This window comes from Delphinus delphis, chromosome 2 (genome assembly GCF_949987515.2).
Source record: "Delphinus delphis chromosome 2, mDelDel1.2, whole genome shotgun sequence".
In the NCBI taxonomy this organism is placed as follows: Eukaryota; Metazoa; Chordata; class Mammalia; order Artiodactyla; family Delphinidae; genus Delphinus; species Delphinus delphis.
The window spans coordinates 167,771,445-167,798,516 of NC_082684.1; the positions used below are offsets into that span (position 1 = coordinate 167,771,445).

General features: G+C 36.5%; 1 protein-coding gene across 1 annotated transcript in view; it reads left to right on the top strand.

Moving 5' to 3' along the window:
• Positions 1 to 27,072, top strand: part of GPR158 (G protein-coupled receptor 158) — a 323,743-nt gene that overhangs the window by 158,723 nt on the left and 137,948 nt on the right. The window contains exon 4 of the mRNA XM_060003776.1: positions 11,877 to 12,100. Coding sequence (XP_059859759.1) covers positions 11,877 to 12,100 — 224 coding nt within the window. The remainder of the gene's footprint in view (positions 1 to 11,876; positions 12,101 to 27,072) is intronic.

Sequence of the window (27,072 nt, forward strand, 5' to 3'; positions counted from 1 at the left end):
AGGCGAGGAAATAACGTCTCTCCTGGACTCTCCAGAAGAAAATGCAGCCCTGCTCACACCTTGGTGATAGCCCAGTGAGACCCATGTCAGACTTCTGAGCTATAGAAATATCAGGATGAACATAACTGTAGTTGACTCTTGAACCACACAGGGTTAGGGGCACTGGCCCCTGGGAAGTTGAAAATCTGTGTCTAACTTTATAGTCGGCCTGCCTTATCTGTGGTTCCACGTACATTGATTCAGCCGACCATGGATCATGTAGTACCGTAGTACGTATGCAGTGAGAAAAATCCACGTGTAAGTGAACCTGCACAGTTCAAACCTGTGTTGTTCAAGGGTCAACTGTGTATTATATTTCATGTAAGAAGCAGTATAGAGATTTGTGTTGTTTTAAGATACCAGATTTGTGGTAATTTGTAATAGAAAACCAGTACACTCAGTATGTTTGTTTCCCACTCGGCATTCATTCCAGTGTTCACAGTAGGCCATATGTTTTTTCTAGAGGAAACTGTTCATAATTGCAAATGATTGCTGACTTAGACAATTTATAATCTAGCAGGCTCTTTGTATGAGGATGGCCTTTGAGTCAGACAGACGGATTTGAGTCTTATCTCCACTTACTCACAGGAGACTTGAGAAGTTTCTCATATATTCTGAGATTCTCCCCTTATTCATACATCAGGAAGAGTGAAATCTATGCCCTTGGTAGTTATGAGGAGTAATTGAGATAACATGATATCCCCCAAATTATAGTGATTATTATATTAAAGCGAATATGGAGAATTTAGTCTTTTTATTTATAGTACTTATGTATTGGGTGTTGTGGAGATTGAATAATAGTCCATAGGCAAAAAAAAAAAAAAATCCATTCGTGTTTAATAATTTTATAATTCAGATCAGAAACGTTCCAAGATCTATCTAAGGTGGTATTTTTGTCCAAAGAAAAATACTACTACAGTCACTTATAAGAAATAAAAATCTAGAAGACAATAGAAAAGTGAATATAAGATGTATATGTAAGCATACAGAAATTCAGGGAAAGATTGACTATATTCATAGTGAGGAAATAGAAATTAAAAAATTTTTGCTCTGGGCTTCATTTTGAGCTTATTGTTACAGCTAGCCATTCATGATACAAGTGCATGAAAGTATATTAGCTACTCCTGATTTTAGGATATGCAAATATGTATTCATGTCCTAACAGTAGCAATCTTTTTGGACAACAGTGTGAGCATAACCACAGTTTGCTAACTGTTCTCTCCTCATGAATATTATACATATTGAACCAAATATGCACAGAAATCTCCTGAGTGTATTGGAGCTACTCATGTGCATGTACGTATTTCCACTTAATTTTTGGATGTGATTTTATCAAGCTGGAGACTGGAGGCAGATTACTTCATCATCTTAAACAGATGAAATAATGAACAAATATATCTTCCCATTGTTAGCTCATTGCAGCATTTTAACTCTAAACATTGATTGATGAATACGTTCCCTCCAGTTCTAATGAAAAATCAGATATGTGTATGGAAAAGAAGAAGATGTTTACCCTAATAATGATGTCAGATGAGCATTATTTGTATGGAGAGCTGATGCTGAACCCTCATTGTCTGACTTGATTCTTTGTTACTTCCAGCTGAGTTATGTTCATTGTCTGTGATTCATCTTTTTCTCTCATGCCTGTTGAATGGAAAGAAGAGGGGTCTGTGACATATAAACACATGGGGCTGGTCTTGCAAAGGTCCAAGCTCTAAGCTGCTTCTGCCTGAACCAGTTCCTAGCACTGAGGGCCACAACACCTCTAAGAACGGACCTCTGATCAGCTGGTTTGTTGATTGGTTTATGTGTCTGAAAATCCATCTGTCAAAAATACTACTGGGCACTGCCTCTGTGCCAGACATTGTTTAGAACTGGAGAAAAAGGAGTAAAAAAGCGAGGTTTCTAAGCTTCTAGGACAGACCCATCATCTTCCCAGAACATATTGCAATACCCGCAAACAACAAATGAGGGCAATCTTGAGTAAAATATAACTCACTGTCCGATATTAGTAAATTAGGTCAAATGTAAGAGCTTTAAGGTTTAACAGGCTTTCAAGGGTAGGTATGGTTTCTATCCAGATACTCAAATGTCCAAATGTTGTGTTTTTACTATTGTGAAAACACAAGTTTATACTTCTGGCACTTAAGTGTCTTAATCAGCAAAACCCTTAATACAATAGTGATATTTCTACCTAATATTTATACTATGAAGACCTGAAATATATAACTTCTGCTTCAATCCCCCCTCCCCCCTCAAACTCATTCCTCATTTTTTTCTAAATCAGAAACTCAGTGTTTTTCTTCCATAAAATATAGGAAGAAAACTTTCTGGGGTACATTTTGAAATATGTGCACAAGTTGTAAAAAAGGTAAATACATTTTGATGTACCAGTTTGACACTTCTATAATTTATGCCCAGGGGGTATCAATCTAAGAGATTAAGAAAGATGTATTTTTTTTCTATTAAAAAAATAGAGGAGGAGCAGCAGGAGAGAAGTTCCCCTTTAGTTTGTTCATTTGTTAAATCTTCAGAAAATATTTTAAAAACTAGTATTTTAAGAAAACTTCTGAAAAGTTTTAGTGTTTCATCAGCAGTGACTGAAATTACCACTTGGATTTTTATGACAAATAAAATTTCTCAATGTATACACAATGTAATTTTTTTTTTTTTTTGGCAGCCGGCATTCAAATAGAATTTTGCCACATGAGTTTTCTAATGTTACCTTCTAATTCCGTTTGCAATTCCCTTCAAAGGAAAAGGATGGTATTACCTTGTTAAAGGAAAAAGTTTAAGATATTTCTACTTAATATTATGTATAAGGACAACTTTTAATTAATGAGTAATGCAGTTTATTCTTTACTGAACTTTTTTGTGGAAACAGGTATGGCTAGGTAGGAATGACAGCACTATTTTTTTTTTAACATCTTTATTGGAGTATAATTGCTTTACAGTGTTACTTTCTGCTGTATAAAAAAGAGAATCAGCTATATGTATACATATATCCCCATATCCCCTCCCTCTTGCACCTCCCTCCCATCCTCCCTATCCCACCCCTCTAAGTGGTCACAAACCACCGAGCTGATCTCCCCTTGCCATGCAGCTGTTTCCAACTAGCTATCTGTTTTATATTTGGTAGTGTATATATGTCAATGCTACTCTCTCACTTTGTCCCAGCTTACCGTTCCCCCTCCCCATGTCCTCAAGTCCATTGTCTATGGGAATGATAGCACTGTTAACTGAAATTCAGATTTCATAAGACAGTATGTCTAAGCACATTATTTAAAACTGTATCTCCTCATTTTTTGGGGTTATTTTGAATTGTCTAATTTATTTCAATAGAAGTTTTTAAAAAATCCCCAAATGGAGTGAAATATTTAGAAAGGCATTGTTAACAGTGTTAACTATCCTAATCTTATTAGAATATCATAAGCAGTACAAAATTTAAAAGAACAGCATAAAAATGAAGGACTCACTAAGAAATAATCTTTATTTCCTGATTTAATGATGTAAAGTATTGCACTTTATTATTTCATGTAAAAAATGTAGCCAACAGTAACATACAGATATATAATTTAGTATTTATTTTATGCATTTAATAAACTTTTTTTTTTTTTTGTGGTACATGGGCCTCTCACTGTTGTGGCCTCTCCTGCTGCGGAGCACAGTCTCCGGACGCGCAGGCTCAGCGGCCATGCTCACGGGCCCAGCCGCTCCGCAGCATGTGGGATCTTCCCGGACCGGGGCACAAACCCGTGTCCCCTGCATCGGCAGGCGGACTCTCAACCACTGCACCACCAGGGAAGCCCTAGTATACATTATTTTTCAACAGCTGTATGTTTGCTGTATGGTACATTCTTAAAAATATGCTGATCATAGTTTGTAAAACAAAAACCTTATAAAACTCAGCAAAATTTGCAAACTGATCAGAAAAGTGTTTTGGGAGACTAGAAAAAATACTTTTTTGTTTAATCGTGTTTCAGATCAGAGACTAGAGATGTGGCACCTAAATGTAATGAATGATCCTGGATTTCATCCTGGATAGATAATAGCTACAAAGAACATTACTCTGAGAATTGATGAAATTTTATTTTTTTATTTTTTATTTTTTGCGGTACACGGGCCTCTCACTGCTGTGGCCTCTCCCGTTGCGGAGCAACAGGCTCCGGACGCGCAGGCCCAGCGGCCATGGCTCACGGGACCAGCCGCTCCGCGGCATGTGGGATCCTCCCGGACCGGGGCACGAACGCGTGTCCCCTACATCGGCAGGCAGACTCTCAACCACTGCGCCACCAGGGAAGCCCGATGAAATTTTAATATGGACTGTTCATTAAAAAAAATTTCATCAGTATTAAGGTTCCCAACTTCGATCATTGTAATGTGCATTTGTATGAGAATGCTCTTTTCTCAGGACATACAAGCTTAAGCGTTTATAGGTAGAGAGATACAATATCTCAAATGGTTCAGAAAAAAATAGTATACATATACATTTTTAAACATCAGTTTTATATTGAGAACATATGAATGATAAATAAATGCTATAGAATATAAATAATTAGTGAATCAGGGTAAGAAATATATAGGATTTCTTTTTTATATTTGATAAATTTGTTACATTTTGTAAATTTAAGGTGTACAGTGTGTTACTTTGATACATTTATATATTGTAATGTGACTGCCATTGAAGCAATATTTATCACATTACATCATTATAGTACAATATTATTGTCTGTATTCATTGTACTGTGCATCATATCTCTATGGCTTATTTACTACTCCTTACAAGTTTGTAGTTTTAAACACCATCAATTTTAACCTGTCACCTCCTATAGCTAGTAACTACCATTTTACTCTCTGTGTTTTACAGGTTCGACTTTTTTAAATTCCACGTATGATTCTCTATTAGTGATATCATATAGTACTTGCCTTTCCCTATCTGACTTACCTTGCTCAGCATAATGTACTCAAGGTCCATCCATGTTGAAACAAATGGCAGGATATCCTATTTTCTCATGGCTGAATAATATTCCACTGTGTATATGTGCCACATCTTTTTATTCCATTTATACGGATTTCTTGCAGCTATTCTGTGCATTTCAAATTATATCAAATTAGAAGCTACAAAAATAGAATTTTCACAATTTCAGAGGTCTAAGAGTTTTCAGTAATTGTAGCATTGGTGGGTTAATTAGGCCTTTGGGATTTGGAGCAAAATTTACTTTGTTGCTCACTGCTATCTAGAGGGTCCTGGTTTTAAATATTTAGTTTTTATTATAAAAATTATATACACATTAAAGAAACTTTGGAATGTATAGAAAAGTAGAATTTAAAAGGCATTTGAAAATCTATTGGTCATTTAATTCTTTAAGATTATAGTTTTTATACAATAGTCTCTCTCTATATAATCTTTCTAAAACTTGGTATAAATGTCCAGAGGTTATATGTTTTTCTGATGTCAATGTAAAATAATTAAGGTAAGCAAATAGATTAACATACTGTTTACGAATTGTCACAGTTTATCTTGATGGGCTCCTGTTTACAGGTGAATGTTTTAGATTCACCAGTGCTCCTGTGGAGCTACTGTAACCTTCTCCCTATGCCCTCTATAGTTTTGCTCAAGGCAGCATATTTATTTGATCACCCATATAATGAACTGAAAACCTCCTATTGCCAAAGTTAATAGCTCTTCATATTTGCCATTTGTCTTCAGGAAGTATTTGCTTCATCTGAAAGTTCCAAGTATCAACTTTGTTTTTAAGCCTTAGCAAAGCAGATTGGGATTCTGGAGGATGCCTGGAGGATGTTTCAAGTTCCTCAGAATCAAATTATCATCCAAGATGATTTCTAAACAGTAATATTAAGTAATAGCTTATATTCTTAATGTATCTTTCTAGTTTATGTCTAGCATCTTGAAAAATATAATTTTTATGCATAACTGGTTTGAGAACACAAAGAAAGATTTGAGTTGAATGTGATTTTCAACTATACATTCGTATTACAGGTCAATTAATTTATTCTTTTGAGAGATCACTTTTATCATTATCAATTATTTCCTGACTATCCAGTATGTATAAATTACTGTGTTTGGTGCTGAGTATATAAAGAGGTATATAAATCACAGTCCTGTTCTCTAGGAACTTAAAATTTTAAACCATCATAAACTTAAAGTGCCATTCAGTAGATTAACAAAAAGCCCATTATTATTATCTAGTAGTAGTGTGATTTCTACTAACTGCATGTATACTCTTGTTCTAGGTAGAGAACTTCAGCCTAAATTAATAAACTATTTTTGGAACCAGAAGATTATTTAATCATGCTTTGCGTCCTACAGGAAACAGTTAAATGTAAAAAGCTCTATCCTTAATTTTAGCTTTTTTGAGCTTTAGAAATCAAATCTCTTGACTTTCAGTTCTGCTTTCTCTCCATTTTAACACTTTGTGTCCCTTATAGAATCTCATGATTTTTCATAATCAAATAAAGCGAAGGCAATTATTAGAGAGGAAGTTTCTCATGGCAGCACTTCACCGTTTGACATTTGTGAGTTGATCTTGTGATTATTTTGAGCACAAAGGATAAGATGTTATCATAATTTATCTTCCAACAAATTGCTTTTTATCCGTGAATATTGAAACACTCATTTAACCAACATAACTTAGTATTACCTGTATCAGGAAGTATAGAATTGTTTGGAATTATGTCAGTTTACAACCCTGAATCTAGCTATTACTATTTCAGTAGACATAATACCCATTAGCTATTATTTCAGTCCTACCTGAGGAAGATAATGGGCTTCTCTGTGGTATGTCCTGTACTCATGATTGTATTTTATAGCCCAGTATACGTTGGGTCTTTTGCAATTTTAATCTAGGTTGGGAAATAAAAATATAAAACCATAGTCTTACTTTAGAGAGTTCACAGTTTATTTGGGTTCAGCATATGGATGTGTGGAACTCTAGCAGTAAGCACAGCAGAGGGACACAGGCAATTAAAAATAGTCATAACGGCTTGGAGCAGCAGGAAGGGAAGTGAACAGAGACAGAGTGGATCAGGTGTGAAAAGTTCTCTGTGTTGGTGTGGAGATAGAGAATAATGGGGCAGGGTAGTTGCATTTGGACAACAGACTGCCTGAGATTCTGTGTTCCTGAATTCCGCCTCCCATTCTCTGCTTCAACAGGTTGAATCTAAACAAGTAACAGTCTCTCCAGTAAATCAGAATTGGGGGATATTGTGATCACTATGAAAGAACCTTGGTTTATGCACAAGAAAATATGCCAATGTAGAGGGGGCCATAACTAGGAACAAGATAGATGTGCAACAAAATTGGATTAGTGGAAGAAATGTATATCTTTCTCTCATATGCAGAAATGGTATATAAGTCTGATTTAGGAATAAGATTTTCTAGTAAAAGAAAGAAAAGAGAGCCTAATTAAAAAAAATATATATATATATTGAATTTAATTATATACATTTAATATACACAAAATAAATTTCACAAAGAATGTACTCCATTTTTAATTGCAGGAGAAATTTTTTTCTTTTTTAATCCTTGGATATGTCTTATGAAAAGGAAACAAATAACTAAACCCAAATATTTAGAGTGTTGCAGAATGCCTTATGGGTCTTTGACAATACTCTAAAAATATCAGTTGTTGAATTTGGCAAAGTCTGAGAAGAGAAACTGTTTTGCCTTTTGTTTTTTCCTAACATGAAATTAAGGTTTTTCCTTTGGTGATGACTTAAAGCTCATTGAGCTTTGGATAGTTTGATCAACCTAGTTTATTAGAGCATCTCACCATACTGTGATTTGGTTACAATCTGTATAATAGGGAACTGGAGAGAGTTCTACTCGTTATTTTTTTTTAATATAATTTAATTTATTTTTTATTTTTTATTTTGACTGCCATATGGCATGCGAAATCTTAGTTCCTTGAACAGGGATGGAACCTGTGCCCCCTGAAGTGCAGAGTCCTAACCACTGGACCACCAGGGAATTCCCCGGGTTCTACTCTTTAAGTGTGATAGTTTAAACTGGGAGTAATTCATTGCATTGTCTACTATCTTTAGGAAACGGATTAGACATGTATTGTAAAGGAAAGAAAAGGACCACAGGCAAGAATAAACTACCTCTGCAGAGTAATTTGCTTTGTAAACATGTAGGAAAGTGTTTAACAACGTAATTAGAGTTGTCGTGAGATCTACTAGTCCTAGGCTTGCTGACCTCTCTAAGTCCAGCTTATGGTCAGCATGTTCTTCAAATCTAGGGGACACCATTCAAATTGCATTCTATATGACTTTGGCACTTAGAAGCCATCTTTTGTGTGTGTGTGTGTGTGTGTGTGTGTGTCCTGTATCACAAACTCTGGATGTACCTCAGATTTTAGCTACCTGTTGGGTTCAGAAGGACTATTTCATAAAACAAAGATTTTCTCTACATACTTTTTCTTTACTGCTTTAACTTTTGTTGTGGTTCTGTTTATGGTAGTTGGTTTATTTGAAGAGTGTTTGCACTTGTTAGGAATCACCGTCCTTTGTTACAAATGTCCAGTGTCTGTAAAACCATTACTTTTTAAATATTTTGCCCATTTTTTCATCATTTCTGATGAAAAAGTAAATTCAATCCCCATTCTTCCATCTTGGCCCGAAGGGGAAATCCTGACCTCTGTCTCCCACATCTGTTCTTAGAGCCCTTGACATTTTTGTCAGCCTCATCAGACCATCTGAATCCTTGACAATTTTCTTAATCTTTCTCAGTACAGTGACTCTTTCTGGCTTCACCTATACGACTCTCCACCTTTTACTCAAGAGTTTATTAATTCATTGTTTTCTTAGTAACCTAGGTTTTCATACTTCATAGATTTTGATTTGTGTGCCTGTTATTCCTCAAGTTTGTATCTATATTACATACCTGTTTCTCACCCTTTCACATGCCGTTTGGCCCTACCTCTTACTCTAGCCATTGCCATGATTATTTTCTGAAAGCTTTGAACAGCTTTGCATAAGTACATTTGTACTACTCTTTGCCTCAGACTGGCACCTCAGACCATACTTCTGCCTTTCTGTTCTGCTGTGGGCACCACTGAAGTAATTTTTCAGGGTGCAGGAACCTGCTCTGGGCTCATGAGTGCGTAACCCAGAAATGTGTGGAAATTAATGACTCTGGTGGCCACCCTTGACCAGTGAGTAAGGTTGATGATGGGGAAATGTTTTCCTGTTTAATCCGTTAGATTGACTCGTACGCAGGAGGCCCCTGGAAGACTGAGCACTGGCTACCCCGAGGGAGTAAAGGCAGCATGGGTTTCCTTCTCCCCAGCAATGCCATTGTCACAATCCTCTTTATTTTCTCCCCTCGACTGCTTTATCCTCCCCATTCGTTTCTATGCTACTGAAAATTGTAGAAAATAAAAAAACTCTCTTGACTAGATCTCCCAGTAGATCATACCATCTTATCCAGACTGGGTTCATTTTCTGCCAAGTGATCCAACTGGTCATCTTGTGTTTAACTGCTTCCTTAATCTTTCATGTCTTCATACTCAAAACTGGCCACCTTCACACATATTCTTACCTGAGCTGTTAAGAAGTATAAGACTTTACAAGATTAGCTTCCACATTTTCTTTCTTCAATACATCAAAATGATTTTGAACTGATTCCTCCTCTCTATAAAAAATACTTAAAATATCTTTAATATACCTCTACTTTCTAGTGTTAAAAGAAGTGACATCAATTATTAGAGTTAATTTCCCCAACTATGCTCTTGATTACCTCCAATCCTAACTTCTCAAGTCTTTACCAATCTTCTCAATCTTTTTTTAATTTCCAGTGCCTCCTTTTGCTGACTATAGCTATGTTCAGATCTCACCTGTAATGGAAGAAAACAAAACACAAAACCAAAATCCTTTTTTTTGACCCCATTATTATTATACCTATTAACCATGAGCTCTTCTTGCCTTTTGTATTCAATGGAACATTGACTGAAACAGTATTCTGTTTTATTACATATTTATTCCTTAAGCCCTGACAGCCTAATTTCAATCTCTACCACTCTCCAGAAACTACTGTCTTAAAGGTCAGTGAAGGATGAAATAATCATTAAACCTCATAGTCTTTCCTCAGGCATCCTCTCTGATCACATTCCAGCATGTTCCAGTAAATTCCAGTTTTCTTCTATGACATTGTGAAAACTTCTACCTGTTTAACTTCTTCCTCTTTGCAGTTCCTGATCAATACCTTATCTACTCCCAGAGTTCTCTGTAAGTTCTTTCACTGACACTGATTCTTCTCCCACACTCCATTCTTGTATTATTTCTCATTTCTTATTGTATATTTCTCCTGGACAATGAATTGGATGTCAAATTTAACTTATCTGCAATGGAGCTTGTCATTCCCACTGACTCCCTTCATATCTCAGCTGTTTCTTGTAACTTCCTTGTTTTTGATCAGTAGTGCCTTTCTTTAAGACACCAGTGGATTCCTAATTACTCTTTGCGTCTCCCATATTTGGAGAAGAGAAAGCAAGGCACTGTGATTTACATACACTATCTCATTTAATCCCCACAGCAATTCATATTTCATATATAAATAAAGTAAGACCCGAAGTGGTAGGGTGAGTTGCCTAATGTTTCAGAGCTGTCTAGGGATGGGAACCATGTCTGCTGGACACTGAAATTCATATGCTTTTCAGTGTGTAACAGAATGAAGACTCTTAAACAGCAGTGTATCCTGAATCAACAAAGAAATATTCAATTATGTTTGCTATTGTATTTATTAAGGAAGGAATGAAGACAAAAATACATCTTAGAAAGACTGTGAACCTTCAACACGAGATGAAAGTAATAAAGATTTTCTGTTAGACTTTGTGTTATTAAAATGGTGTTAACCAGAATAACTTCTTTCCCAGATTCCTCAATCAAAGTTATGTTATATACTGAGCTGTATGGTTGTATTATATACTAAACTGGGTATATATTTACTAATATCTTTCATGTTGAGGTCAGGGTTAGAAATAGGTTTGGGTTTTTTTTTTTAAGTATGTATTATTAATTAGATATTTATCAATGCTAAACTCAACTCAACATTTAAAGAGAATTCTTACCTCTTGGACTTCAGAGCTACGTTAAGTTTGATAACTGAGACAGAAGAATCTAAAGTTAAAGGGAGATCAGTAGCAGCAGTTAGATTATAGTGTGGAAATGTCCTATAGGTGTGCAGAGTGGGAAATTATGTGAGAGCCTGTGAGTATGGATTGTATTCTGGGCAAATGATGCATCCTCATCAGGCAATTGCGCACTGAACAACTGTCGATTAAGTACCATTTTATCCAATTTAGACCTAATGAACTTGGTAGACGAGATCCCTGCTGGATTAAGGAGCAATCAGAGTCTTATTTTGGGTTCTGTGCCATCTAGGTCAAGAAGTTTCCAAAGTGTTGTGTATATTTGCTTGGTACAAGAATGACACAACTTTCTTATCCTTCCTTCTGTTAATTCCTTAACAAATATTTATGGAATATTATTTGTGCTGTAGGGAGTTTCCATTGGTGAGTGGTAGATAGTGAAATAAAAGACTTAGAAAACTGTTCCTTGCCTCCGAGGAGTTTTAGTTCCATTTTTGCTAATTTTCCTGAATTAGTCTGAATGACAGTTTTTTTTCTAATCAAAAGGATGAAAAGAATTTTGTTTGAGTCTAAAGACAAAGTAACTCTCTCCTCTAGCAAGAAGATTGATGAAAGGTCTTTAATAAGAGGGAAAAGGAATGAAGACATAAGGATGTGTTTTGACTCTGTACTCAGTCTCACCTACCTCAGAGGTGCAATGACACTGGTTTTATTTGGAACTTTCAGGAAGGGGTCCGGATCACCATTTTGCAGGAAATGCAATGGATGTGTCAGAAGAAGCCCATGTCTGCCTGCCCTGCAGGGAGGGCTGCCCCTACTGTGCTGATGACAGCCCCTGCTTTGTCCAGGAGGATAAGTACTTGCGACTTGCTATCATCTCCTTCCAAGCCCTGTGTGTGCTGCTCGACTGCGTGAGCATGCTGGTGCTCTACCGCTTTCGCAAAGCAAAGGTAAACCCAGGTACCCTGGTTACCTTTCTTTTTATTATGAAAGGTACCTTTCTTTTTATTCTGGACTGACCTCTTCTTTTCTTTTTCTTTTTTTTTTTACGTCTTTATTGGAGTATAATTGCTTTACAATGGTGTGTTAGTTTCTGCTTTATAACAAAGCAAATCAGTTATACATATACATATGTTTCCATATCTCTTCCCTCTTGCGTCTCCCTCTCTCCCACCCTCCCTATCCCTCCCCTCCAGGCGGTCACAGAGCACTGAGCTGATCTCCCTGTGCTATGCAGCTGCTTCCCACTAGCTATCTGTTTTACGTTTGGTAGTGTATATATGTCCATGCCACTCTCTCGCTTTGTCACAGCTTACCCTTCCCCCTCCCCATATCCTCAAGTACATTCTCTAGTAGGTCTGTGTCTTTATTCCTGTCTTACCCCTAGGTTCTTCATGACATTTTTCTTTTTTCTTAAATTCCATAAATATGTGTTAGCATACGGTATTTGTCTTTCTCTTTCTGACTTACTTCACTCTGTATGACAGACTCTAGGTCCATCTACCTCATTACAAATAGCTCAATTTTGTTTGTTTTTATGCCTGAGTAATATTCCATTGTATATATGTGCCACATCTTCTTTATCCATTCATCCGATGATGGACACTTAGGTTGTTTCCATCTCCGGGCTATTGTAAATAGAGCTGCAATGAACATTTTGGTACATGACTCTTTTTGAATTATGGTTTTCTCAGGGTATATGCCCAGTAGTGGGATTGCTGGGTCATATGGTAGTTCTATTTGTAGTTTTTTAAGGAACCTCCATACTGTTCTCCATAGTGGCTGTACCAATTCACATTCCCACCAGCAGTGCAAGAGTGTTCCCTTTTCTCCACACCCTCTCCAGCATTTACTGTTTCTAGATTTTTTGATGATGGCCATTCTGACTGGTGTGAGATGATATCTCATTGTAGTTTTCTTAAGCAAGTAGAATTGTTCCAAATCCCATGTGCTTCTCTCTTAAGCAGAAGTCTTTCTATAATATGATTGGACTAGAGTGTGAAAGCTATATTCTTCGGCTTCGCAGGAGAAATAGGAATTGAAAATGTGAAACTTTATTATAACGTTTTCTTCTACAGAGTGTTTCTCCCTGTTTACCCTGAAGCTCAAGTACCTCATTGCCTTAAAATACTCTTTTACATCATCTCTTCAGACTCTAGAAGAACTTATTTTGCCAGTTCCCAATATATTGTTAATTTTTTCCTAGGTAGAAAGCTTTGTGATATTTATTGTATTTCATTTTAATTTCTCTTAGCCATATTTGAAAAGGGTAAATGGACTCAACTGTTTCTGAGCACATTATACTTTGAAGAATGAATTTATTCATGACCATACATATGGTCTTGCATTAGTATCCCAGAATGATAGTGGTCCTGCACAGAGCTTATATGGCTTTTGAGAGAGGCTGTCCTTTGGTTCTGTTCTGAGGAATCAGAGAGTAGTATAACCATTTGTATGCTTCTGAGTTGGGGGTGGACGAAATACCAAAATATTCAGGGCAAAGCTTTCTGGGGAGCTGTCTTCAGTTGGTCACCCAGTTAACTGTATGCAGCCAGTGTTGTGTCAGATTTGTGGTTCTGTTGCTTTCAGAAACGTATTTGTGCCATTGAAAAGAAAAACAAAACTTAAAGTTTCCACCTTTTCTGAATTTGTATGACCCCTTCATGTTAGCAAAGTTGTAGAGATTGGTTTAGATTACAGAACTCATTGAAAGTATAAAGTGTTCCCATTAGAATTAAAAAAAGAAAACAACTCTGTGAATGGCATGTGTTACAAAGCCTCAAATTAAAATTTTAAAAAAACCACCTCTTTTGAGATTCTAGGAGAATGTATCCATTATGTTAATGTTATAGACTTTAATAGTTATTTTAAATAGTTTCATTAACAGAAGCATACAACAAATTAGAATCAAACTTTATATCAGCAAGAAAGGTGCAAACTGGCAAATTGCTCTTCATTTAACCAATACTTGTCATTCTTTTGCAACAAAATATGTATTGTATGTTAGATTGTATATATAATAAAGTAGCTGGCCAATGGAATTGGGAAATAGCTAACCACTGTTACCTAGATAAAATTAATTGCTTATTAAAAAGCCTATCACTGGCAGAGCAGGTAGAATTGAAAGGTCTATTTAATAAACTGCTCTGAAGTATCTCTATATAATGGAATTCATTTACACAGTGGATACCACAAAATTCTTTAAGAATTTTAATTGATTTTAATCATTAATGATTGTTGTGCTAAATTGAGTTAGTGATATATGACGGTAGAATATTACACAGGATATTAAAAAACTAAGATAGTGCTTGCTAGACCAATGTCTTAATCTATGGTAATGTTACTTAACATTTCTAAAGTTATTAACCTTTTGAATTTCTCTGCACCTTCATATGAAATGCTGCTTTACAAGGCTATCATGAGAATAGATATCTTTACATGTCATTTGGTGAAATTTCTATAGATACAAACTAGTTGGAATACATAAATTAGACATCTAGTTTTAAGATGGTCACCTTTTGAAGAATCAGTTGGTTTTCACAGAATGTGACATAAGGGGGAGATATTTTTAGGAAAGAAGTTTAAAAAGTCAGTGAACATAGGTCTCATATGTTCACTGTTTCATGAAATTTTATCTTCCTATTTCAATTACCAAAAGCAATGGATTAATTGTAAAAGCGATAAACCATTTCCAGGATAGAGATTGCATATTTAGGACATGTAGACTTTGGCTTTGCTTTTTAAAGTTTTCACATGTCTTTGCAACATTTCTTTGGATTAAGCAAAAAACTGATGACCCCTCTTGGAGCAAAGTTGATGTTTTCCTTATGAGTTTCCCATTACATTCTTTACCCACTGATAATTAAAGGAACAAAAACCACATAATCTGTCAGTGTACATCTATTGTGACAAAAGAGGAAAAAACCTTAGTTGCAATATAGAAGTAACATTGCGGACAAGTGTGCAGACTCTGGAAACAGATAATTTAGTCTAATTATGGGTATTTTAAGTTAAATGAGGTTTGCTCATGCCTAAAATACCAACTCTGCAGTTGGTAGGTACCAACAATCATTGGTCGAAGGTTAGTTTAACATTTTATCATTTTAAACAACACAAGCTAGATTCTGCTATATTTTGGGGTGAGGCTGGTGATACAGTGCCACAAAGAGTAAATTAAATTTTACTCTGCACAAACATTTAGAGACATAACTATATACATTTGCCTTTGTGCCCTGGGTTAAAGATTAAATCTGTCAATAAACTGGGAGTGATTTTAAACCCAGTAAGTTCTTCTAAAGCAACAGCAATTTTTACAACAGTATTTTAAAGGTTCTGAATATTAAATACTTGGAACTTACTTCTATTTTTATTTTTTTTTTTTACCAAATATATGACAAGTCACATCTTTTTCTATTAGCTATTTTGAAGAGAGAGCATAGTTTCTTACAGCTTTGTAATGTGAAGTGTTAGTACAATTTATTTTCAAGTGAAAATTTGAAAGAAAAGAAGGTACACTGGAACAGCAGCTTATTCCACTTCTGAAAATAATCTTTTGCTTGATTTATTCTTAGTAAATTTTAGCATGTTTTGTTTGAGCTTAGTGCTTTGGAAAAAATAGTGATAGTCATTCTTTAAAGTGAACATACTGCAGTTTGTATTTTCCCTTCCAGGCCTGTAATAGTTCTTTTTTTAAATTAGAAATTAATTGATAGGTGATTTTATAACTGCTCATTCTTGGTTTGGAAAATCAGATGTTTTAATGTAGAGTGTGGCTGAAATTCTACTAGGCTAATTATGATGTTTTAATGCTTATTTTGTTGAAAAAAAGGGAGATGTATTACTTTTTTATTGTGGTAAAATATACGTAACATAAAACTTACCATTTTCTACCATCTTTAAGTGTACAATTAAGCGGCATTAAGTACATTCACATCACTGTGCAACCATCACCACTATTCATTTCCAGAACTTTTGCATCATCGCAAACCAAACTCTGTAATCATTAAACAACTCCCTATTCCCCTAACCCCTGGTAACCTTTATTCTACTTTCTGCCCCTATAAATTTGTTTTTTCAGAGTACCTCATATATAAGTGGATACACTATTTGTTCTTTTGTTTTTGGCTTATTTCACCTAGCATAATGTTTTAAACGTTTACCTATGTTTTAGCATGTATCAGAACTTCATTTCTTTTCATTGATGAATAATATTCCATTGTGTGTATTTACCACATTTCATTTATCTGTTTATCTGTTGAAAGAGTTGTTTCTACCTTTTGGTTATTGTAAATAATGCTATTGTGAACATTGGTGTACAAGTATTTGGTTGAGTCCCCGATTTCAGTTATTTGTATATAACCTAGGAGTAGAATTGTTGAATCACACAGTCATTCTGTGTTTAACTTTTTGAGGAACTACCCAACTGTTTTCCACGGAGGCCAGACCATTTGATATTTTCACCAACAATTCGTGAGGGTTCCAATTCCTTCACATCCTCACTAACACTTGTTATTTTCTGTTTTTGTTTTTGTTTTATAATAGCCATCCTAATGAATCTGAAGTGAATTCTCATTGTGGTTTTGATTTGCATTTTCCTAGATATTAGTGGCAGTTGAGCATCTTTTCATGTGCTTATTGGTATATCTTCTTTGCAGAAATGTCTCTTCAGGTCTTTTGTTCACTTTTGAATTGGTTGTTCATTGCTGAGTTGTAGGAGTTCTTTATGTATTCTGAATATTACACTTATCACATAGATGATTTGCAAATATTTTCTCCCATCCTATGGGTCGTCTTTTCATTCTCTTGATAGTGTCCTTTGATGCCCCAAAGTTTTTAATTTTGATAAAGTCCAGTTTACCTACGTTTTCTTTGGTTGCCTGTACTCTTGGTGTCATATCTGAGAAATCGTTGCCAAAGCCAATATCATGAAGCTTTCCTGCTGTGTTTTTTTTCTAGGAGTTTAATAGTTTTAGGCCTTATATCAGACTTCAATCCATTTTTAGTTAATTTTTGTATATGTTGTAAGTTAAGGGCCCAACTTCATTCTTTTGCATTTGGATGCCTAGTTTTCTCAGCACTATTTGTTGAAGAGAATATCTTTTCCCCGTTGTGTGGTCTTGGCACTCTTATCAAAGATCATTTGACCACACACATGTGGGTTTATTTCTGGGGTCTCTATGCTGTTCCATTTAGTCTATGCCTTTATGTCAGGATCACACTGTTTTGATTACTGTAGCTTTGTAGTAAGTTTTGAAATTAGGAAGTGTGAGGCCTCCAAATTTATTCTTCTTTTCAAGGTCGTTTTGGGTCCCTTAAGATTCATGGAATTTTCATGAATTTTAGGATGTGTTTTTCTATTTATGGGAGGGAGGTGCAGCATAATACATGAAAAGGAGTAGAATGGTTAGAAACCAAGAGCTAGTACCTTCAATGCAGCTAGCTATAGGGGTACTTATGGAAGTTCCATAGTGGTTTACAAATTTTTTTCTTAAACCTTGTTCTAATACTGGCTAACTACTACACTCAACATAAGATGATGTTGTATATTTCTGTCAATTTATGGTAGACAATATTTCCCTCAATTTCCATTTTCCTAAGGGCTACAATGTTGATCTTGACTCTTACCAGATATTTTAACTGTACTGAACTAATAAAATATCACACAGTATCACAACAATAATATTTCACTCCCCTTTATTGAATATGAATGAGAAAGTTGGTACTTTTATTTTTCCTCGTTTCCCCCTTCCCATTTTATTAAAATTTAATCTATGATTAATTTGCATCAATTTTCAGTAAGAGCCATCATTAGTTTCAAAGGAAAAGCAGTTCTTTAATATATTTTGGCTCTCACTACATTTAAATTTATCATTTAGTCTTCTTCCTAGATGTTTATTTGGTTTAGTTACTTATCATAAGACCTTTCCAAATGTGGTTTTTTGCCTTTGAGTTCTGACTTTTGACTAATCTTTTATCATTATTAGATATCTATATCTTCAAATAGTTTGTTTGGAAAACGGTAGTTTTGTACCTGTGTTACATCTGAACTCCCACCCACTGACTGTGGCTTTTACAGGACAGCCCCTTGGCTAGGGGGAGCACTTGGGGATTACTGTCTTTTTCTTTTAAAGCTCTACTATTGCTCCTTCATTTATCGTTTAGACTGAACATTTTGGACAATTTCCAGGATTGCCCACTTTTTGTCTCTTATGGAACAAAATCTCCCATCTGAATGCTTATTGACTTCTTTCTTTACTTTTACCATCATAATATGGTTCTTCTTCATTGCGTTTGCAAAAAATGTGATCCAAACTCTCAAATTTCAGACTGAGCTTTCTTCTGATACTGGGAAGTCTTTTGTGTGTTAGTTCGTATGTTATCTGTTCTGCTCTAGTTTTTCTAGGCTTCTCTTTTAGGCCTTCCTGTTAAGTATAGGTTGGGTCTCCAGACTTTCTTTTTTAAAATGTTCTCACTGTATTGTATTTTAAGTGTTTTCCTCTGTGTTTTGAGAAGCTATTTAAGTTTGTCTTCTATTTTGCTCTTCCAGTTTTTAGCGCTGTCTGAGCTGCTGTACCCTACCTTCCTGATATTCTAAAATCCAACTGTTTTTAATCTCTGTACAATTGTTCCTTACGTTTTACCTCCGTTTTTGCAAAGGTTCGGGGTCAGAAAGCTTGAGGCAAATCCTAGTGATTTCATATTCTAGTTATGTGACCCTAAGTTTGCATAGTTATATACCTAATCAGCAAGTCACTTAGTCTCTCTAAATGGCTTTTATCTTATGTAAAGAAGGGGACATTCAAGAATTTGGAAAACAACAACAGCAATAGTGTATGTACTCTAAAATCAAGCCTGATTCATGTAGTAAGCAGTTCGGGAGGGGGATTGAATCTACAAATAGGAAGCTTATCATACTAGCTAATGTGAGATAAACTTTTTTATGTCTTATGTGTATGTAAGGACTCATTCATTGAAAGGATTTCTGGACCATTCCAAGAGTTACCAAAGGGGAAAGTATCACAACTTTTAATTCTACACTTTTGTTCTTATGGGGGGGTAAGAAGAATTAAGTAAAAAGTTATATCATTTGTAATGGAATGGTTGATTTTGTAACATGATGCCTGATATTATTTGCATAATTTTTTCTTTCCATGAAATATATTTAAACATATATATGAAGAAACTTGAAGTGCTAGGCTTGAAAGTTAGAGAAGTATAATCATGCTTTCTGAATTAACATTCAAATGATCTTCTTTAGGACATAAGAAGCCTGAAAAGGCCCAGCCACAACATTACAATTAGGTGCAGGGCAGCATGTGATCAAGGAAGCATACGCTAAGCATCTCTATTCCAGACATTAATGCCACTGTGCCCAAAGTGTTAGGGCTTCACACATTTTAGTCCTGAAAGATTTCCAGGCTTTAAAGCCTTCCTATTTAAAATACAGATACTGTTTAAGTAAGATTAGTCATCGTTCTAATGATGAGTGGGGCTTGAGCTAAAACACGATTGCCACCTCCCGTCAGTTTATTGGAGCACTGTGTTAAAAAGGGTTCCGATGCAGCAAATGGATTTATTCTGAGAAGTGATTGTTTTATTGGCTAACTTTAGCAGCCATAGGTATTATCAGGGAAACTAATGACATATGTACCACATGTTTGTCACTCCTTAACTAGGAGTTTCAGGCTCAGGGGACAAGTGAAGGAAGAAAAACTACCGATATAGGATGTTGGAGGGCCTTCGTGGTAAGCACGGCCATAAAACCGTTTTGTCTAGGGATGACCCACTTCTTAAAGAATTATATCAAAATTCAGGGTTTCTACAGATGATGAACTGCTCGATCTATTCCAGATATAATGGATTTACTAGGAGTTATCCCATTCCATAATTTACTAGCCAGTTCTCAAGTAGTTTGAACTTGACACAGTATGAAATGTATTTTGACAGGTGCTTTTCCCTAAATATTTAAAGGCAAGTGTATTTCAGATAGAATGTAATGCTTTCAACTCTTATTCATTTTTACTTTTCCTCTGAGAAATATGTGTGGTGTATATTAATACAAGTGCCCTAAGAAATTTGATCTTAAAAAATTACGGCCTTTAGTCCAGCACACAACTTGTATCCCCCAATGTATTTTGTTAACATGAAAATATTTTATGAGCTCTGAGTAGTGCTTAGTCTCCCAGCTCAAGTTTAGAGTTTCAAATCTTTTCTTCCTCTTGTTACTGTGGAAATTATTTAACTCGTTTGTAGGTTACCTTTCCTTAAAGCTACTTTTATTAGCGGTAAGGAATGTCTTCTTTTTCTGGTCACTAGGCTTTCGAATTGTAAAGGGTGAGCTTTAGGACTAAGTCTAGCATTTAAACAATTAAAACAAAATTAAAAAGCAAATTGGAGAAAAGTGTTTTGGTACGATATGATAGTGAAGGATTAACATTCTTACTCTAAAAACAGACAAAACCCTCTTAGGAATCACTATGAAATAGAAAAATATCCAATAGAAAAACAGGCAGAGAACATCCATCAGCAGTTTGTAAAACAACAACAACATACAATATATATTCTCTATATCCATGAGTAATAACAAAAGGCAAGTGAAAACAATGACATGTACTTTTATAACAATAATAATTCTCTGTGTTGTGAAGACGTTAGCAACTAGGTGTTCCCATACATTGCTGATGGTTGTGTAAATTGGTAGAAACTTTTGGATGAGGTTTGGGATTATGTGTAATAAACATAAAAATGCACAGTAGTTTCAATTCTAGAAGTCTGTACTAAAGAAATCATACAGGTGCACAAGGACTTACAAATATAGTCATAGGTGTATGTATGTGCATCATAGTGCTATTTATAGTACAAGCAAACTGGGAACAATTAAGTGTTCAAAATTGGGTCCATGCATTTAAATATGGGGCCATAAAAGTGATCATGTAGAATACTAAATGATGGGAGAAAATGGTTTTAACATAGTTACTTAGTTCATCAGCACATTTCCACCGTTTTTTTGAAGTTTTATTTTAGTACTCTCCATTTTTCATCTTTCCCTCTCTCCTCTTCTTCTCATTCCATCCCTTTCTGCCTGCCTCCCTCCATTCCTTCTTTCCATTCATCATCCATCTGCTGAGCATCTATTGAGTGCTTGGAACTATTACCCATACTGGGCATGCAGTGCTGAACAGGACAAATAATATCTGTGCTCTTACGGAGTTGATACTCCAGTGGGGGCTGGTAGTCATAGACAATAAAAGAAAAATAAAGAAGAATGTATCAGGTGGCTAGCAAGTGCTGTGATCAGAGTGAAATATATAAAACAATAGGCTGTGACTTTGGAGCAGAATTCTTGTGGCCACCCTGTAAGTTGGTATTATCCTCATTTTATATTTGAATAAGCAAAAGCATAGAGAATTTAAGAAACCCATTCATTGTTACTTAGGGAATCTAGGATTACCAGTTCAGGTCTGTTTGACTTTATAACTCATTTTTGCTCTTAACTACTATGCTATACTATCTGTCATATGTTTACAGTGCAATTTTTTCTTAAATTTTAAAAAGTAGACCTCGCCAACTCTGGCCTCAATGTAGTAATCCAAGTTCTAGGCCTGCATGCATTCTTCGTTTTTCCTCATACCCTTATGCCTTATCAAAACTTTACATGTCCAATGTGTCATTCTTGCTAGGTGCCTACTAGTTAACTGAATAAATTAAGTTCTTACGTGGTACCATTTAAATGGATTTATATGTTCCTTGTCTCTGCTCATTTGTGTTACTACACAGTTTTGCAATTTTTTTTTTAAGTTGACTCACAGGACACGTCTTTTTTTCTTTTGGCTGCGTGGGCTCTTCATTGTGGCGCATGGGCTTCTCTATAGTGTGGCGTGTGGGTTCCAGAGCCCACAGGCTCAGTAGTGGCGGTGCACGGGCTTACTTGCCCCTCGGCATGTGGGATCTTAGTTCTCCGACCAGGGATCGAACCCGTGTCCCCTGCATTGGAAAGTGGATTCTTAACCACTGAACCACCAGAGAAGTCCCCAGTTTTGCACTGTAATGGCATCCTTTAATGCTTTAACCCAAGGAGCAACTCATATGTAATGATTTAGGGGTATGTGTGTATATGTATGTATGTGTATGAATGTATATGAATGTCAGGGTGGTGGTTAGGGTACATATGGGGAAAAAAATAGTTTAGCTGAAGAGATTGTGCTTCTTAAGAAATATCATTTAAATAACTTCCTACTCCATCCGGTGGCAGCGGTACTAATTATGAGTTACGAAGAACAGCTAGAGTGAATATAACATACTTGTGTATGCCTTAAGAGACATAAAATGCTTAATGATTACCAAAGCTCCATTCCTGTTTTGAGACACTTACATTTACTTATACTTATTTGAGTGGTAAAGCCAGTTACATATGAAGTATGCTAAAAATAACTTTAAAAATTAATGTACTAGTATACTGAATTGCTTGCCAGTTGAAAAATATTCTGAGAGACCAATCTGTCTTTTCTAAATTCCTTAGATCTTCATTTTTAAAGCCCATTCAAGTATCTTGTAGGCAAAGTACTTCGCACAATTATAAACTAAGGCCTTTAGTAACTATTCCATGAACATTTAGCTAGATTTTAAAAGATGATTTTGATACTGGCTTGCCCATGAGAGGCTCACAATCTAATGGGGAAATGAATATAAGGAAATATAAGGTATATGAAAACAAGTACTACAGTTTGTTGAGTGCTTGGCAGGGCAGTAGGGAATAGTCTTTAAGGTCATAGGCTCCAGAGTCCCTTTATGTAGGTGCCTCTCCTGGCCTCACACAAAGGAGTTCCTCAACCTTAGGTTAAGTTACCAGCCTCTCTTTGTCTCAGTTTCCTTTTCTGTAATATGGGGACAATAATAATAAATCTAATAATAATGAGTCTCATAATAATAAATCTCATAGGGTTATGGTAAAGAGTAAAGTATGTGGAATGCTTGTAAGCTTATTACAGCTAATGACGTGTGGAAAATGCTCAGTAAGCATTAGCCATTAATAGGGGTATGTGCAGAATATGACAGCATAAAATAAGAGTGGTTGAGGGTGGTGTGAGAAGACTTCCAAGAAGATGGGACACATGGGAAGAATCTTGAAAAGTGCATTTCACTGGTCAGACGGATAGGAGGTAAGTGGGACAGGCTAGGCAGAGAGACAAACATGTATGCAGAGACCTTACAGAGCCCAGGATACTTTCAGGGAAGTTGAACTATTTCACTATGAATCCTGAAAAGCCTGACGAAGCATTGGGACTTTATCCTATAGGCACTTGAGATAAATTGTTGAGCTGGCAAAGGATGTTAGACATATGGGTCTGGCACCATAGAAGCAAACTTGGAAGTCACTCACTCATTCATTCAATGTTTTTTGAGGGTGCACTAAGTTCCCAGGCATTGTTTATGGATAGTGAACAAAACAGGATGGTCTGTGATCCTATGATTGGAGTTCAAAATCTTGTGGGGCAAAGATAAGTGAGTAAATAAATTAGTAAGTGCTGGTAAGTACTATGAAGGAAGGTAACAGAGTAAAATGAGGGAGGATAATGGGGTTGGGGAGACTGTTTAGGAGGACGTCCCAGAGTCAGTGTCATTTCATCTGAGGTCTCAAGGATAACCAGGAGGCAGAGAACAAGGACAGGAGAGTATTCCAGGAAGAGAAAAACCACATCTTTAAGGTACCAATGTGTGAAGAAGCTTGGAGTGTTCTAGGAAGTGAAGGAGGCCAGCATGGCTAGCGAATCATAGCAGAGTGGAGAGAGATGAGCTCAGAGAGAGTCAGGTGCCAGGCATTCAGAGTTCTATAGGCCAGAGTGAAGTGTGTTATTTTATTTGAAGTGCAGTCAGAAGCCACTGAAGGATTTGAAGCAGAGGGATAAATGCTCTCATTTAGGTATTAAACGAATTTCTCTAGGTGCTCTGCAGAGAATAGATTAGTAAGGGGCAATGTAAAAGTGGGGGCAGTGATAAGAGGCCTATTGAATTAGTCTAGGTAAGAGACAGCGGTGGCCCTGGGATGGAGACGAGTGCCTAATTTGAGATACATTTGGAGATAGAATTGACAGGACCTGCTGATGAACTTGATGTGAGAGGTGAAGAAAAAACAAAAATCAAATTTGATCCCTTCAGGTTTATAGCTTGAGGAACTGGGTAAAGAGTGGTGTTACAGGACTTCTCTGGTGGTGCAGTGGTTAAGAATCTGCCTCCCAATGCAGGGGACATGGGTTCGAGCCCTGGTCCCGGAAGATCCCACATGCCGCGAAGCAACTAACCCACAAACCACAACTACTGAGCCTGCGCTCTAGAGCCTGCAAGCCACAGCTACTGAGCCCGCATGCCTAGAGCCTGTGTCCAGCAACAAGAGAAGCCACTGCAATGAGAAGCCCGCACACCACTATGAAGAGTAGCCCCTGCTCACCACAACCAGAGAAAGCTCGTGTGCAGCAATGAAGACCCAACGCAGCCAAAAATAATTAAATAAATTTTTTTAAAAAAAGTGGTGCTGTCTACTAAAATTAAGAAAATATGGGGACTTCCCTGGCGGTCCAGTGGTTAAGACTCTGAGCTTCCACTGCAGGGGGAGCAGGTTCGATCCCGGGATGGGGCAGTAAGATCCTGCATGCCGTGCTGTGTGGCCAAAAAAATTAAAAAAGAAAAAAAAAAGTGAAACACTGGAAAGAGAGTGGTTTGAAGGGTAAGGGAAGGAAAAATCAAGAGTTCCATTTTGGACATAAGTTCAGCTATTGTTGCCAAGTTAGCACATAAAAAACATGATGCCCAATTAAATTTGAATTTTAGATGAACCATGAATAATGTTTTAGTATACATCTATGACAAATAGTGCATACTAATACTAAAACATCCTTTTTTGTTTATATGAGTTATTTTTCTGGCAACCCTGATGGTTAAGCCACCTGTGAGAAGTCAAAGTGGAGATGTCAGGTGGGCAGTTAGATATATGAGTTGGAAGCTGAGTGCAGGAGTCTAGGCTAGAGTTTAGGAGTTATAAGCTGGGAGACATAGGAATCTAAAGCTGTGACAATGAGATTACCCACTTAGGAAATGTACAGGGAAGGAAAAGAAGAGACTGCTCAAGACTGAACTCTTCAACATTTGGAAGAAAAAGTAAAATACAGGAACTCTTTTTGAATAATTCAGTGGCCAAAGAGATTAGAGGGACGCCAGGCCGGAGTCATATTACAGAATCCAAAAGTGGACAGTATTTTTTTTTTTTTTTCAGCTGCACTGCACAGCATGCAGTATCTTAGTTCCCTGACTGACCAGGGATCAAACCTGTGCCCCCTGCAGTGGAAGCATGGAGTCCTAACCACTGGACCACCAGGGAATTCCCAGAGGACAGGATTTAAAAGAAGGAGAGAGTGACCAACTGTGGGGAAAACTACAGAGTGATAGAATAATATGAATGGAAAAAGTATGCAACGAATTTGGCAACACAAAGGTCATTGGCAACCTTAGCAGTGTACTCTTCTGTAATGATTGAGGAAGTAGAGAAAGCATGGTTATCTAAAACTTGAAACAATCTTATTTGGGAAGGGAGCAGAGAAATAGTGTTGGCCAGACAGTGATAGTGAAAACCATGACAAATTCTGAGCTTTCCCAGGGGAGTGTTTACAGTAAGAAAAGAAGACATTTGAACCAGTATCTTTGGAATAGATAGAAGAAAAGGAAAGAGGAAAGGGGACAGAGGAGTGAGAGGTATGAGCCAACTCCAGTAGGGAAATTTTATAGGAACGAAGAGAGAGGGATTCAGAAGAGAGGGAGTTGTTAACAGTAGCAGATAATACAGAGCCACGAAGAAAATGAAGCCTAAAATAGTTTATTGCTGTACCCATGTCATGCTGTTTTAATTACGATAGTTTTACTGGGACTTAACTGTTTGGTAGCTGGTCGTCTTAGCCTTTAAAATCTTTTGGATATTTTTAGTCTCTACTCTTCCATGTTTAACATTTAGGGAAAGCTTGTCAAACTCATTGCAAAAGCCTGTTGGGATTTTGACTGAGATTGCATTTAATAGTATAAGAATAATTGTCCAGTCATATAGAAAAATACATTATTAGGTCCTTCTCTAACAGCATTTGCAATAAATTCCAGATGAAAATAACTCCATGGATTTGATGATTATAAAGTTACTGAAAACTTTTACCTGAGCAGTTTCTGAGAAGTCAGATTGTAGTGGCCTCAGAGATGGATTGGACATAGAAAAGTAGAGAATATAAATATACAGCATTATTTCAAGAAGCTTGGCTCTAAGGTAAGTAGAAAGATGCTAAGACTAAACGGCCAAAGAGGAGACTCAGGGTTGAGGGAGTTTTATCTCAGAAGATGGGAACATATTTATAAACCGCTAGAGAAATGAGAGAAGAGAAGTTTGAAAATACAGAGAAATGTGGAACAGGGTCCCATGAGAACAGAAGGGAAGAGGATCCTGAGTACAGGTGGAGATACTGACTTTGGACAGAAGATCTTAATTGTATCTGAGACTAGAGAAATGGTGATTCTGATGAAGTAGACATCAATAATTTGGGGTTGAGGCAACAAAGTTGAAGAAATTCTAGCTTGAACTTTCTGTCTGAGATTTGGGCTAAGGTCATTTACTGAGCGTTCTTGAATAGAGTGGGGTAGAGATTTGAGAATGCTGTGCAAGTTTGGCAGTAGCCACTGTAGGCGAAGGATGGGGGATGTCCAAGTGCACATAAAAGGACTGCTGAGAGCCCGGGTCAAAGAGGACAGCACAGACGTTTCCCTAAAGTTCTTTTGAAAGGAAGAAAAGACAGAAAGTTGAAAAGATGGGAAGTATTAGCATAGGTAGTTACGTTAACTGAACGGTTATCATTCAAGGAACTACAAATACTTTGCACGTCGCATCTTGCTTTAT